General features: G+C 39.7%; 1 protein-coding gene and 1 pseudogene across 1 annotated transcript; both read left to right on the forward strand.

Annotated features, from left to right (window-relative positions):
- Positions 1 to 12,936, forward strand: part of LOC142441163 (cytochrome b-c1 complex subunit 6, mitochondrial pseudogene) — a 39,056-nt pseudogene extending 26,120 nt beyond the window's left edge.
- A 995-nt stretch (positions 12,937 to 13,931) lies between these two features.
- Positions 13,932 to 14,864, forward strand: LOC142437528 (olfactory receptor 2J3). The gene has a single exon (XM_075540647.1). It carries the CDS (start codon positions 13,932 to 13,934, stop codon positions 14,862 to 14,864), a length of 933 nt encoding a protein of 310 aa, XP_075396762.1.
- The last annotated feature ends 707 nt before the right edge of the window (positions 14,865 to 15,571 follow it).

Raw genomic sequence — 15,571 nt, forward strand, 5'->3', positions numbered from 1 at the left:
GAGAAAAAAAAGAAAATGATTAGGGCAAAGAATGTACAGATGTGCTTTATACAATTGATGTATATATGTATGGACAGTAATAAGAGCTGTATGAGTCCCTAATAAATTGTTTTAAAAAAAAAGTTAGGATGGATGAACCATCTGGAGGAGAAAACAATGGGACTGATGGTTCCAGGGGGAATGGGCGAGTGGGAGGTGGGGGGAAAGGAAGTGGTGTTAATAAACTCAGGGACAAGGAAACAACAAGTGAACCAAATCGGTGGTGAGGAGGGTGTGGGAAGCCTGGTAGGGCGTGATCAAGGGCAGTATAACAGAGAGGAAATACTGAAACCCACATGAAAGCCGTACTTCATAGTGGGACATTAGGAAAGTAAAAGGAAATAGAGGAAAAATCTAGGAGGCAAAGGACACTTAATAGAGGTCTAAATAAAGTCATGTATATATGTAAATATATTTACATATGAGGATGGGGAACTAAATCTATGTATACATATTTATAGGTTTAGTATTAAGGTCACAGATGGACATTGGGCCTCCACTCAAGTACTCCCTCAATGTAAGAATACTTTGTTCTATTAAACTGGCATTCCATGATGCACACCTTCCTGACATGATTGCTGACGACAAATGGGTGCATAAGCAAATGTGGTGAAGAAAGCTGATGCTGTCAAAAGATGTAGCATCTGGGGTCTTAAAGGCTTGAAGGTAAACAAGCGGCCATCTAGTTGAGAAGCAACAAAGTCCACATGGAAGAAGCACACCAGCCTTTGTGATTGTGAGGTATTGATAGGATCAGGTATCAGGCATCAAAGAACTAAAAATCATATCATTGTGAATGAGGGGGAGAGCAGAGTGGAGACCCAAAGCACATCTGTAGGCAATTAGACATCACCTTACAGAAGTGTCATGGGGAGGAGATGAGCCAGTCAGGGTGCATTATAGCACTGATGAAACATAACTTTCCTCTAGTTCTTTAATGCTTCCTGCCCCCTAGTATCATGATCCCAATTCTACCTTACAAATCCGGCTAGACCAGAGGATGTGCACTGGTACAGATAAGAACTGGAAACACAGGGAATCCGGGACTGATCAATCACTTGGGACCAATAATGAGAGTGGTGATACCAGGAGGGTAAGGGAAAGGTGGGGGGAGAAAGGGGAGACCGATCACAATCATCTATATATAACTCCCTCCCTGCGGGACAGACCACTGAAAAGTGGGTGAGGGAGACATCGGTCAGTGGAAGACATGGAAAAAGAATAACAGTTTATAAATTATCAATGATCCGTGATGGAGGGAAATGATAAAAAATAGACAAAGATGATGAACAGACCCTTTCCTGGAGAGGAGAGTCAAGTCTTCAACAAACACATGAGAAGATGCCTTGAATTTTAGCCATTGGATTAATTGTATGTTGATGTAGTACCCTGCCATGCTTCCAAATAATTTAATTATTTTTATAGCATTTTTGTCAATTTTTGAGGTTTGTATAAATAAAATCATATCATCTGCAAATAGAGAGTGGTTTAATTCTTCTGGCCAATTCAGAGAACTTTAATTTCTTTTCGCTATCTAAGCTCTGGCTAGGACTTAGAGCTCAATTTGTTGGAGTAGTCCTTGATGGTATTATTATTATCTTTTTTATATTAGTTGGTTCTGTTGTGATGGCTCCCTTTTCTTAGTTATGAGCTTTTCTACTTTCTTTTCCTTTATTAAATTTTCTGGTGGTTTATCAGCTTTCTTAATTTCAAAGAACCAGCTTCTTGTCTTATTTATTTTTCTATTGTTTTTGATTAATTTGCTTCTGCTCCAATCTTTACTTTCCCTTTCTTCAAGTGGCTGAAGGCTTATTGTGTTGCTATTGTTTTATGTGTTGACTTTTTCTTTAAGATGTTGATTTAGAGCCCCTAATAAAATGTAAAAAAAGAAAAGAAGGGGAAAAAATAGAAAATGATTAGGGCAAAGAATGTACAGATGTGCTTTATACAATTGATGTATGTATATGTATGGATTGTGATAAGAGTTGTATGAGCCCCTAATAAAATGTTCAAAAAAAAAGATGTTGATTTAGTACTCCTTTTTGGTTGTACACATTTATTGTTATAAAATGTCTTCAGAGTACTGCTTTTTCTGTTTTCCAAGGTTTTGGTATGTTCTTTTCTCATTCTTAGTTTATTCTAGGACTTATTACTTCAATTACGTAGTAGTTAGTTATTAAACAGTGTATTGTTCAGTTTCCATGTACTTGGTTTTTGTTGTTTTTTGGCCATAGTACTTCATTGAATATTTTTTGTAGTGGTGGTCTTGTTTTTGTGATTTCTTTGAATTTCTCCTTGCCTTGGAATACTTTTATTCCTCCTACATATTTGAGTGATATTTTGCTGGGTACAAGGTTCCACTTACTGACCTATAGATTTACCTATCCTGGATTTCATATACAGAAAAGTATGGCAAAATAAACACAAAAAACCTAACAAGAATAGCAAAGTAAAACAGATAAAGACCTCAATCCAAAAGAAAGCAGAAAATAGTAAAAACTACAACAAATTTAAACAGATCAAAAAGGAGATCAAATGATAGGGTGAACATTTTATCTTAACTGTATCTACAACAATCCACCTTCCAATGCATTCTGCACGTTAAAAGTTTGACTAAGATATGCTGTAACAATTTTCTTCCCGAGTCCATCCTGTTTTGGGTTCTTTCAGTTTTTTGATTAGTTACCATATTTTATCTACTTTTATGATGTTAAGGAAGTTTGCTCTTTGGAATTCTGTTTTTTTTTTTTGTGTGTGTGATTTTTGGTTTGTTTCCTGCTACACTGGAATTGCAATGGGACAGAAGTTATTCTTCTTGGTTCCACATGATTCTTAGGCTTTCTTCAGGCTTCATGCTCTTTTTTGTTGATTATTCTTCTTGTAAATCGGAACAGAGAGATTCCTCTTTATGCTCATTAATTTGGCTTTCCCTTGTCTGAATTATACTGCTCTCCTCTTTCAAAGTGTTGTTTAATTTTATTATCTGGTTTCTGTTTGCTTTTTGTTTTAAGTTTTCTGAGTTTTCATTCATTTCTTCCATAGCTCTCTTGATCTCTTTTTACATCCATTGAAAGTACCTGAACAGCAGTCTTCTGAAATTTTTTTCTGGTAGTTACAATGTCTTTTATTCCTCAGAAAAGGCCGATTTTGGCTCTGTATATTAGTTTCTTGACTGTGTTCAATCTTCTTGGCTCCTCAACAGCAATCTAGCTGAGAGGAATTTCTAAGAGGCAGAAGAAGGGTGAGTATGATTATGGGCCAGGAGAAAGGTAAAAGGAAACAGAGGAAAAATCTAGGAAGCAAAACTGTGGATAGAGGTATAAACATAGGTGTGTACATATGTAAATATATTAATAAAATAGAGGTATTGGCCTATGTACATATATTTATATGGCAGTACATTGCAGAAGTGGATGAATTTTGGGCCTCTGCTCAAGCCCTCCCTCAATGAAAGAAAACTTTGTTCCAACAACCTAGCATTCTGTAATGCTCACCCTCCTAACATGATCGCTGAACACATAATGGGTGCATAAGCAAATGTGGTGAAGGAAGCTGATGGTGCCTGACTATTAAAAGATATAGAATCTGGGGTCTTAAATGCTTGAGGTTAATCAAGCAGACATCTTGCAGAGAAGCAACAAGCCCACATGGAAGAAGCACACCAGCCCGTGTAATCATGAGGTGTTGACAGGATCAGGTAAGAGACAAGGGGGGGGGGGTCAGAGCAGAGACTCCAAATCCATTTGTAGACAATAAGACATCCCCTCACAGAAGGGTCATAGGAAGGAATGAGTCAACCAGGGTGCAGCATAGTACTGATGAAACACACAATATATTCCTGCTTCTTTGGAATTTCTTCATCCCCCACTATCATGACACCAGTCCTACCTTTCAGTTCTGGCTAGACCCGAGCATGTACACTGGTACAGATAAGCGCTTATGACACACAAAATCCAGGTCAGATAAACTCCCCAGGAACCGAAATGGGAGGAGGGGGAAGAGGGAGCAAAAGGGGGAGTGGGGGAACCAATCGCAATGATCAACCCATAACAAGCGCCCCTCCCTCAGGGGGATGAACAACATAAATGTGAGTGAATGGAGACAGTGGTTGGTGTAAGATATGAAAATAATAATAATTTATCAAGGATTTATGGGGGTGGGATGGTGGGTGAAGGAGGATAAAAAAGAGGAGCTGATACCAAGGGTTCAAATAGAAAGTAAATGTCTAGAAAACGATGATGGCAACATATGTGCAAAAATGCTTGATATAATTGATGTATGGGTTATAAAAGCTATAAGTGCTCCCAATCAAAAAAATGTTTTTTTTTTCTTGGCTCCTTGCATGGACTAAGATTACCTGTTGTCTCTGAGACACTGTGATGCCACTGTTAGAGGTAGGAGGGTGGCTAGATCATGTGGGCACAGTGGATTGTCAAGTGGAGAGAGAAAGGAATAATAAAAACTGAAAAACAAAAGGCAAACAGCAACAACAATGACAAAAGCAATGCATTTAAAAAGAACAGTAGAAAATAAATTTATGAGCAGTATATAAACAGGAACCCTTTCTTCATGGCTAAGCACTTTTTCAAAACATCCAGAAACAGCAACTGCCTTCTCTTTATCAGTCACCCATGTGTGATTATCACGGTGTCACATGAACACAGTCATAGTTGGACTGTATTCAGATTCGGGGTTGGTCAGCAGGGGGCAGTGTGGAGTTAGGAGTTATTAGTCCCCTCCTCCCTCTTGAGTCCTGTGGTGGTGGAAAAAAGCATCAAGAACAATAACAACACTAAAAATTGGCTTCTGTTTTTCCCCTGAACCCCATCTTGCAACTGACTTCTGATGTTTCTCCAAGTTATGGCTGACAGTTTATCAATACAAAGGAAGGAGGAAAACAAACAAACAAACAAGCCAGCACGCTGCTTTTTTTTTTTGCTCTGGCCAGTGCAGAGGTCAGAGCCTCTGCCAGAGTTTGATGCTGGAGCTACATGGGTGGTCCCAGTCTCTAAAGTCTGGAGATTTCCCATGACTGGGTGCAGGGGCGGCAGGCACAGAGAACCCAAGATGTTCCAGTCCTCTTGGTTAGTTTCATCATGTTTCCCAGGCTTCCCATGTTCCACTTGGCCTACACTGTTTTCAGACTGCTCCTGCTGCCTCGAGTATGTGTAGGCAGGGGCATAACCAGCTATCCAAGATGTAGCTCAATCACTGCTTCATTCACCTGGAGAGTGTGGATTACCAGGAGGTGCCCACTTCTCTCTTGTTTGCTTTGCAATGTGATGGGAGCATTCTATTGATACTTGATTTAAGGGTAGGTCTCAGGGAGCTTGCCCAGGCCTGCAGCTTGGTGACAGCAGCAGGGAATTGGACAATTGCTGATAACGGTTTTTTAATTCTACTCCCGAGTTTGCATTAGGTGTGTGGTGCCCATTTAGCTGTCCTTTCCTTAGAGAATCAGGGCTGCATGTTTCTTCCCTGCCTGCACTTTCTGGCTTCTTTGCTGTAAAGGGAATAAGTCGTGTAACTGCTTACAGAATCACCATCTTTTCCCAGGAGTACCAATTCAAATCTTCATAACCTTTTTTGTCTTGGTGGCTATAGACAATTTGAAGCCCCGATGGTGTAGTGATTCAGGTTGCAATCTGAAAGGTCAGCGGTTCAAGACCACCAGCCACTCCAAGGGAAAAGCCAATGCTTTCTACTCCTGTCTTGGACACTCACGAGGAAGTTGCACCCTGTCCTATAGCGCTGCTATGAGTCAGCATTGACTTGAAGATAATGAGCTTAGTGTTTTCTTAAATTGCTAATATGAATCTAATATGAATATAAAAAAGGGTCAAGAAAAACCAGAACACACTTGAAGCAGAGGAATAGGAGGGAATTGCACTCTATTAATACTATGAACTATAAAGCCACAAAAATTATGACATTGTGCTCCCATCTCCAAAAGAACAGGGAATCCATAAATAAAGTAACAGAGAGGGATATTTAATGTAAGATAAAGATGACACTGGGACATGTAGGTATTCATATGGAGAAGGAAGGAATATTGAACCTTACCTACATTATATCTAAAAATCAATTCCACATAAATCGAGGAGATAAATAAACAAAAAATTTCCTGAGAGATTACGCAGGAGAATATCTTCATTAATCTTTCAGTTGGAAAATAATTCTTAAAGACACAACATAAGCATTAACCACAATTTAAAAAATGGAGATTTTTGACTGCACTAAAATTAAAATTTTGATGCCTCACAAGACTGCAGGAAGAGAGTGAATTTTTATAGAATGGAATACAGCATCTGTGAGTCATATTTTCTGTGAATCGCTGTTGAGTTTTGTGAGCGCAGAGGAGAACTGCTCCATAGGGTCCCTGGCTGTGGCTTTGGAAGCTGATCCCCAGGCCTGTTTTATGAGTCACCTCTGGATAGATTTGAACCTCAAAATTTTGAGGAGTGCTTAACATGCTTGAGCCATCTAGAGACTCATATAAGTACAAAGAATTAGTATATTTTGAGACTTTCTATTTTAGGTTTATAAGCCCAATATATAACTAACTACCCATCAGCCAGAAAGCAAAATGACCCAATAAAGAGAAAGAACCATGAACAGACACTTCAAAGTAGATTCCATGTAAATGGTTAATACATATTAAAAGTAATTAAAATTGCTTCACATTGTCATAGAGTGACAACGTCACAGACTCTGTTTAAAGAGAAAGCATCCGAGTTTTATGAGGTGTGAAGATGGCCGTTGGTTGTACAGTGAGGAGGAGAACATGTTTGTACCATTGGAGCAGGAGCTAAAAGTTACAAAATCACTATTGGTTGGAAGACCATCAGGAGAGTCAAAGGTGGGGTATGTCAAAGTGAGGATTTAGCAGGAATAAGTGAGTAATAAAAATGTGGAATTACATGATTAGTTAAAGGTACATGATTGTAGGCATATAGGCTCTTCAGTTTATTGTGGTCACAGGACAATGGCAGGACAGATTTTTCATGTATCCTGTGATGAAAATGAATTTCTCAGTCATGTCTGTTTTGGGGGAGTCTACAGTACAGTTTAATCAATAATCCTGTGAATCAAGACCCTTTAGATATAAGCATCTATTTGTTTTTGATGGAAAGACCCTTTGTGAATTATGATGTCCTACACTTACCAGATCTCAAAGAAAATGTCCCCTCTAGGGTAAATGGTTAGATTAGCATCATGGTTAGAGGAACTGTACTAGGAATAGTTTTTAAAATTCAGCATAGATTCTAGTGTCAAGACTTTAAAACGGAGTTAAAGTTCTCCTTTCAGATAGTTCTCTTTACACCTCCCCAAGTGCCTCTGATGTTAAGTTCTTATACAGCATTCACTAGAATAGTTAATCATACAAGACTAAGTTTCAGCAGCATGCAAGAATGGTGAATAGCTTTAACTCTGAAATCAGAATGACTGGGTTCAAATCCTGTCTATGCCACTTACTAACTTCGCGACTATAGACCCGTGACTTAAGTTATCTCTGCCTCAATTTCTTTCTCTATAGATGTTAGATAATAAGACTAGCTTACCTCTGTTAGCCTGGGTTGTCTAGAGAAATAAAACCAGTGACACATATGCTAGAAAAGGGCTTTATATCAAGAAGCAATCATTGTCAAGCAGGAATTTCAGCCCAGTCCAACTTAAGTCCAGAGGCCTGATGCTAGCTGGAGTTTTCTTCAGACTCACATAGCTGCAGGCCAGGTATGAAGTGAGGTGAGGTAGGAAGCTGGGAGATCACAGACTGGTGGGTGTAGAGCCATGTGGACCCAGGGCTGGTGGAAACGTGCCAGGGTACTGACAGCTCTTAGTCAGGCTGCACACATAGGGCTGTCTCTGGAACAGGCACAGAGTCCCAGTGAAGTCCCAAAGGGAAAGAAGGTGAAGTAGCAGAGAGAGAGGGAAGTTCTCCCTCTCTCTCTTCTAAAAAGGTCATACCCATTTTATCATGAGCTGTGACCTGATTGACAGGTTGGACTCCACCTGTACACTTTCATACAAATTCAAGTTGACACAAAATCAAACTATCACACTATCGAATAGAGTTGGATTCCCTTCATGGTACAAATAGTTAATGAGTTCGCTAGTAACTAAGAGGTTGGACACTTGAGTCCACCAAACAGGTGTCTCAGAAGAATGTCTTGGAGACCTACTTTTGAAAAATCAGTTATTGAAAACCCTATGGATCCCATATGTACTCTGATCCATACAGGATTCCTATGACTCAGGTTCAACTCAATTGCAACTGGTATGATGCACATTACATAGTATTACGCTGGGAATGAGAATGATCGGTATCTGTATGTGGCGGACCAGCCTCTACAACCAAATGGGCCCTAGTGGGTGGTTGGGGTGGTTCTATAATTGAAGGGTATATTAAAGAACTATCAGACAAGACAAGGCATGCAAGTGCGTACCTCTCCCATGGCCACCAGAACCAGAGTGAGGGAGGAATGTACTCTCTCACAAACTTACATAGTCTCTGCCATGGAAGCCATGTAACACACACACATAACAGGAAGGAGTTATATTAGAGATATACATGTAACAGGAGGGGGACAATGAGTTAGGGGTATACATGCAATAGGAAGGGGATGTACTAGAAGCATATATGTGACAGGAAGGTATGTACATAAGAAGACGGATGGGCTCTAGAGTTAAGATGGCAGCTTAAATGTGGTTGTCTCTGGGCTGGCTTGACTGTAGAGGCCCCTGAGTTCTTTTCCAGGGGATCAGACTTTGATCCTTATCCGAAGGGAGTGGGTCCTACTTAGAGTGGGACGGACAATAGGGTCTGATGGCTTTCCTGGGCAGACAACCTTCTGGCAATTAGCCTTCAAGCAGTTAACCTTCCAGTGTATATAGTAAGCAACCATGCGCTTGCACACAGAACCTTAAAGTTGGTATGATTATGGGGGACATGGTGAGGAACAATTTTTACTTAGGAGAATATGACTGGGATGCATCTCTACCCCCCAAATGTGAAGACCCCGATTCATGAGAATCCGTCCATCCAGGATTCTTAAATATAAGCGAGGAGAGTTTGTCTGCATACACTCTCTTCCAAGTTCTCAGTTTCCCACATATGCAATGTGGTTAAAACACTGCAGGACTCATATTAAGTCCACGGTCCTTGCTCTTATTGGTGTGGTGCATTTCAGAACCAGCGTAAAATCTGAAACCAAATAGGATTAGAGAAAGAGTTCACATGTGAAAGGCAAATCAGATGAGTTGGAACTAGAACTTCTTCTTTTTTAAAAAATACATAATATATTTATTTAAATCATTTCATTGGGGGCTCATACAACTCTTATCACAATCCATACATCAGTTAAATCAAGCATGTGTGTACATATGTTGCCCTCATTCTTTTCTAGACATTTACTTTCTATTGAGCCCTTGGTATTAGCTCTTTCCCCTTCTCCCCGCCGCCCCGCCATACCTCCGTGATAGATTGTACATTGTTATTATTTTCTACTCTCACACGGATTGCTGTCTCCCTTCCCCCATGCTTTCTGTTGTTCTTCCCCCTGTAGAGGGGTGTATGGTTATGTGTCAATCATTGTGATCAGTTCCCCCTTTCTCCCTTCCCCTCCCCTTCTTCCCCCTCCCCTTGTGGTATCACAACTCCCACTCCTGTTCCTGGATTCTGTGTGTCATGAACCCCTATCTCTTATCTATACCTGTGTACATGTTCTGGTCTACTGTGAATTGAGAAGCAGCACTGGGGTCATGGTAGTGTGGGGTGAGGAAGCCTCAAGGAACCAGAGGAATATAGTGTGTTTCATCGATGCTTTACTGCACCCTGATGACTCATCCCTTAGAACTTCTTAGAATTAGAGCATGGGTGACATTTATGGTAGAAAAAAAAGGAATGCCCCAAATTTCCTAGTTAATACCTGTGGTTCATGTGAGAGTTAAGTGATGCAGACTTAAAATAAAAAATACAGGCTGCAGAACCAGCAACAAAATGTTTATCAAGAGATCAAAGCAGTTATTGGAAGAATTTTGAAATATTAAGCAATATTAATCAAAATTGAACATCTAAGAGCTCAGTACAGGGGGTTGAGTGATACTTGGATGCTTTTCCCAAACTTTTTCAGAAATAAACTTGGAATTTAAAAGACACTTTGGAAGGCACAGTTGGTGCCGGGAAGTCCTAAAAGTCTGCAGTGTTCATGTCACTAGTGCAGTTTAGTCGTCACATGTTCGGTTTGGTTTTGTCATGGCTTCCAAACTTGCTCAACATACAGCCAGTTGTCTTGCAAATTTGGGCCTTAACTCTATAGGAAACTGGGCACAAAAAACAATAAAAAATTAGATGACTCAATATACCCATCCCCACTATTTTGCTACAACGCAAAGTATTCGTTTTCTATGTCAGTTGATCAGTAAATTCATTTTCATCCCAGTGTGAGTTCAATAACATGTTGAGTACCCCTTTGTGAGGAGTTTTATCTTGCGGAAATGATACCATTCTAACGAGGGCATCTCCTTGAAGGGCATTAATTGCTACTTTGGGATTTGTTCTCCCAATGGTCCCAGTAAAGCAAAGCAATCCATGTTCTTCCTGTATTTTCATAAAGGTCCCATTTATTCTAGGAGAAAGGTTCAGCCCCTGATAACTCGAATGCCCTAAAGAGTTCCCACATTTGGCGGAAAGCAAATATTTCATACAGCTCCAGCCTCTCTCCTCTGTGGCAACGATAACCAGTTATTGTCAGACTTGGCTTTCCATAGTGACACTTGGAATATTAGAAGAGATGATACAGGAAGACAATTGGGTTGGTGTTTCCAGGTTGTTTGGCAACTGCGAAACCATTGCCTCAGCCTACATGATGAAGGAGGAATGGGAAAGAGAATGACAGGCATGGTGGATAGGCGTAGGAAGGTCAGTATTGAAAGAAGTTGATGTCACACTGCTTAAAGCTAGTTAGAGTATAGAAGAATAATATGACAAAAATTGGAAACAAAGTCTGTTAATAATAACAACAACAAGGACACAGTGCTAAGCCATCCATTTCTCCTGTAATTTGATGTAAAAGGAAAGCTTATTTTATTTGATAGGGATTTCATATCCTTCTTTTTCATTGAGAAGAGTATCTTACCATAAGCTTCCTAACTTTCCTCTGTATGAGTTGTGTAATTCTCATCCTCCTCCTTCTCCTCTTCCTCTTTGTTCTTTTGTTTCTTATCTCCAAGCTCTCTTTACTTCTAGAAGAATGCTGAAAACTGATCATGCCACTTCTATTTTTAATGTAATGGGCATCCCCAATGGGGTAGTGGATATGCTGTGGGCTGCTACAGGCAAAAGCAACAATTTGAAACTACCAGCTGGATAAAAATGAGACTTTTTTATTCCTGTAAAGAGTCACAGTCTTTGAACGCACAGGATAGGGCAGTTCTACCCAATCCTCTAGATGATAGTGCATTTAATTTGGAAGGAATTCAGGCAGTTGTACAGGGATGCAATACGCATATCAGGGGCAATTAAACAACCACTTGGTCTTTCCCCAGCACCTCTCAGAAGATTAACAGAGTGTGTTTTCACTCTATGATATGACAATAGCTAAATGAAAACATAGACATCATTAATTTGATTCTAAACCATAGCACATAGAAAAAAATCTTCATGATTCACTATTTGACAAAAGAAATTTATTTTCAAGGCAAAATTCTGGATAATTATTCCGTACAGTTCCAGAGCCACAAAAAATAGAATATTGTAACAAAAAGTTAATGACTATTTGCATTTCTGATAAAACTAGAGGCTATTTAGAAATATATGTGTCTGCCTGAATTAGTCAGTCTACAGTCAAATTGAGAATACTGAGCTCTTTAGCAGCAAGTCAACCAATTAGACTTATTTTACAGCTTCTTTTTCTTAACATTGATGATACTTTTATTGATTTTTCACCTGATAGCTTTTGCAGCAGGAATGACTTTGATAAAAAGTTAAAGTTAACAAGTACTCGGTTTTGCAATCACCTTCATTTAATAATCATTTTTTAATAAAGTCAATTATATGGGATCATTTCTACTGGGGAGGTATCATCATTGTCAAATAAAATAGCATCTAAGTCTTATAATGGTTGTTGATCAGCTCAATATATCTGCTATGTACAGACTTAAATATGATCTCAGGTAAGTAGACAATCCTTGAACTTGTTCTCACATGTTGTATAAGCTGTTCTTCCCTCTTCTTCAAGGGTTTCTGGAGGTGTAGTGGGTTAGGCACTGGACTCTGCTAACCAATAGGCTGGCCGTTCCAACTCACCCACTGCTCCACGGGAGAAAGATGAGGCTTTCTGCTCCTGGGAGACGCACAGTCTTGGCAGCCCACAGGAGCAGTTCTCTGTCCGTCCAGGTCACTATGGGATGGAATGGACTTGGTGGCAGTGGGTTCCTTCTTTAAGAGACAATATTAGCATATTTAGGCAATTAAGAATATCCCCAGAAGAAGTGTCAGCAGATGAATCTACTGCAGTTGTGTTTGGCCAGATCCCTTAGAATAGGTGGGAAACATTCTTTTTTGGGGGGCACTGAAAAAGGAACCCCGTAAGAACCGGCTTACCCACTAAGTCACATGCTTCTGGAACATCTGGGCAAGCAGCTAGGTTCCTCCTGACCTCGTTTTGTAACCCTTGATGTGGTTCGCAAACGTCTGAGTATTGCAAAGCAGGAATGACTTCTGAGCAATGATCAAACTGACCAAATGGAATCAGGTCTCTCCTTCTATAAGTCTCTGTCATGCCAATTACCTTAAATTTTAGATTGCTCTTTGTCGTTCACGAGGCTCTGGTGAGTGGAAAGGAGGGGCTGACAGTTGCAGGCAAGGCAACAGAAGTGACTCGGCAAAAGTACTAAACAGCATTTAAATAGAGAGTCACTCTGTCTGGCAATTGCGGTTGCTGTTGGGTGCCGCGGAGCTGCATTTTGATTTAGAGCTACCCATAGTTTCCAGGCTGTAATTAAAATAAAGTTTGAATACTATATACTTCTACATATCACACAATTTAATTGTTCAGTCATATTGGAAGAGTTGTGCAATCATCACCACAATTGATTTCAGAATATTTGCACCACCACGAATCCTAATACAGTAATCACAAGCCTTTATCTTTCCTGTGAACAAATGGTAATTCACAAGAGAAAATAGTCGATGAAAAAAATCCTTTATTGCATATTTTAATTTCTTACCTTTATTTTATCTTTTCTCTCCATTTAGTAAACTTTTCTTTTATTTATTCATTTTTTTAAGTCATGCTATCGGGGGCTCATACAATTCATAAACCCTCCTGCAAGATAACTTGTAATGCTCACATACCTTTAGCTGTATTAATATATATTCGGAAGCCCTATTCCAAAGTTCAAAAACTCAAAGCATGTGAAATAATTATAAATTATGATGCCACATCTAAATATGTCTCGTTCTGGTCCTAAAGCATATGGAAATATGTAGAACTTATCTTCAAGCTCTGTGGTACAGACCGCACCACCCAGTGACTCTTAACCCTAACAACAACAATTAGAAGTCCTTTTTTCGTCCTTCCTCCTGACCACCCTCCTTTCTTGTCTTATCCTCATCTTTCTTACACACTGTACCTTTTTCCCTACCAAATTAATATCTCTAATTTTTAATTACCCAAATACTAAGTGATGAGAAGCAACTGATTCTATATATGGCAGGAAGAATACTGAATAGAAAATAAGAAGAATATACAAATTTTACTGCCATAATGGAACACACTTATATTTGGAAGTGACATAAATTTATTTCCCAGGTTGTTTGCAAAGATTTAACAATGGTTTTGATATATGTACTTTTGATATATATACTTTTTCCCTTCAGGTCATAGGAAATGAATGACCATGAGAAAAATGCAAGTTCTGAAGGTTATTTTATTCTACTGGGTTTTTCTAATTGGCCTCATCTGGAAGTGGCTCTCTTTGTGGTTATCTTGATATTCTACTTGTTGACACTGGTTGGTAACCTCTTCATCATAATCCTCTCCTGCTTGGACTCCCATCTTCACACTCCAATGTACTTCTTCCTCTCAAACCTTTCTTTTCTGGATCTCTGCTATACCACAAGCTCCATCCCTCAGTTGCTGGTTAACCTGTGGGGTCCCGAGAAGAACATCTCGTATGTTGGTTGTATGATTCAGCTCTACTTTGTCCTTGCGCTGGGAACCACCGAATGTGTCCTTTTGGTGGTGATGTCCTATGACCGCTATGCGGCAGTGTGTAGACCTTTGCATTATACTGCCCTCATGCAACCCCGTTTTTGCCAGCTCTTGGCGGTGGCTTCTTGGTTAAGTGGTTTAACTGCCTCAGCACTTCATGCCTCCCTTACCTTCTGGGTACCCCTGTGTGGACATCACCGAGTGGATCACTCTTTCTGTGAAGTTCCGGCCCTGCTGAGATTGTCGTGCGTTGACATCCGTGCCAATGAACTGACCCTCATGATCATGAGCTCCATCTTTGTCATCGTCCCACTTATGCTCATCCTCAGCTCCTACGGCGCCATCGCCAGGGCTGTGCTGAGAATGCAGTCAACCACTGGACTTCAGAAAGTCTTCGGGACTTGTGGAGCCCATCTTATGGTTGTCTCTCTCTTTTTCATTCCAGTGATGTGCGTCTACCTCCAATCACCTTCTGGGAAATCTCAAGATCAAGGCAAATTCATTGCCCTTTTTTACACAGTTGTCACACCTAGTCTTAACCCTCTAATCTACACGCTCAGGAACAAAGATGTGAGAGGGGCAGTAAAGAGACTAATGGGGCGAGAGTAAGACGTGGCAGAAAAGCCAACTGTCCTGAAATTTTCTTCAGAGTCTCTTGTCCATTTAGTAGAGATTCTGAGATTTCTTGGTCTACGATCCACCAAACACTTAGAACTGTTCGGCTCTAAATTTGCTCCTTAAAATTGAAAATGTTATTTATGCACAGATTTTAGTATCATTTTAGCGTTTGTCAAATTTCCTATTTAGTTTTATAGCAATAACTACTAGTCTTTAAAAAAATTAAAGATCATTGTATTGGGGCCTCTTATAGCTCTTAAAACAATCCATATATCAATGGTATCAAGCATATTTGTATATACTGATATCAGCTCCTCTTTTTTTCCCTTCCCCCTCGTGACCCCTTGATAAATTAATATTTTCATATCTTACCCCGACCACAGCTTCCCTTCCCCCATGGTTTCTGTTGTTCGTCCCCCTGGAGGTGTGTGTGTGTGTGTGTGTGTGGTTATATGATCATTGTGATTGGTTCCCCCTTCCTTCCCAAGAACTGGTCTTTTAACAGAAATAAGTGTATGTTTGTGTGTAGTTATGCAATTATTATGTAAAAAGATGGGAAATATTTTTAAAAACTTTATAAATATATTAATTTATACAAAAATCATTCATACCTACAAAATGTTTTAATGGTAGAGACTAATGTTTGTTTTTGACATTGGACAGGCACTAAATTTAGTAAATATCTTTATCATAGCAAA

This window comes from Tenrec ecaudatus, chromosome 1 (assembly GCF_050624435.1).
Source record: "Tenrec ecaudatus isolate mTenEca1 chromosome 1, mTenEca1.hap1, whole genome shotgun sequence".
Taxonomy (NCBI): Eukaryota; Metazoa; Chordata; class Mammalia; order Afrosoricida; family Tenrecidae; genus Tenrec; species Tenrec ecaudatus.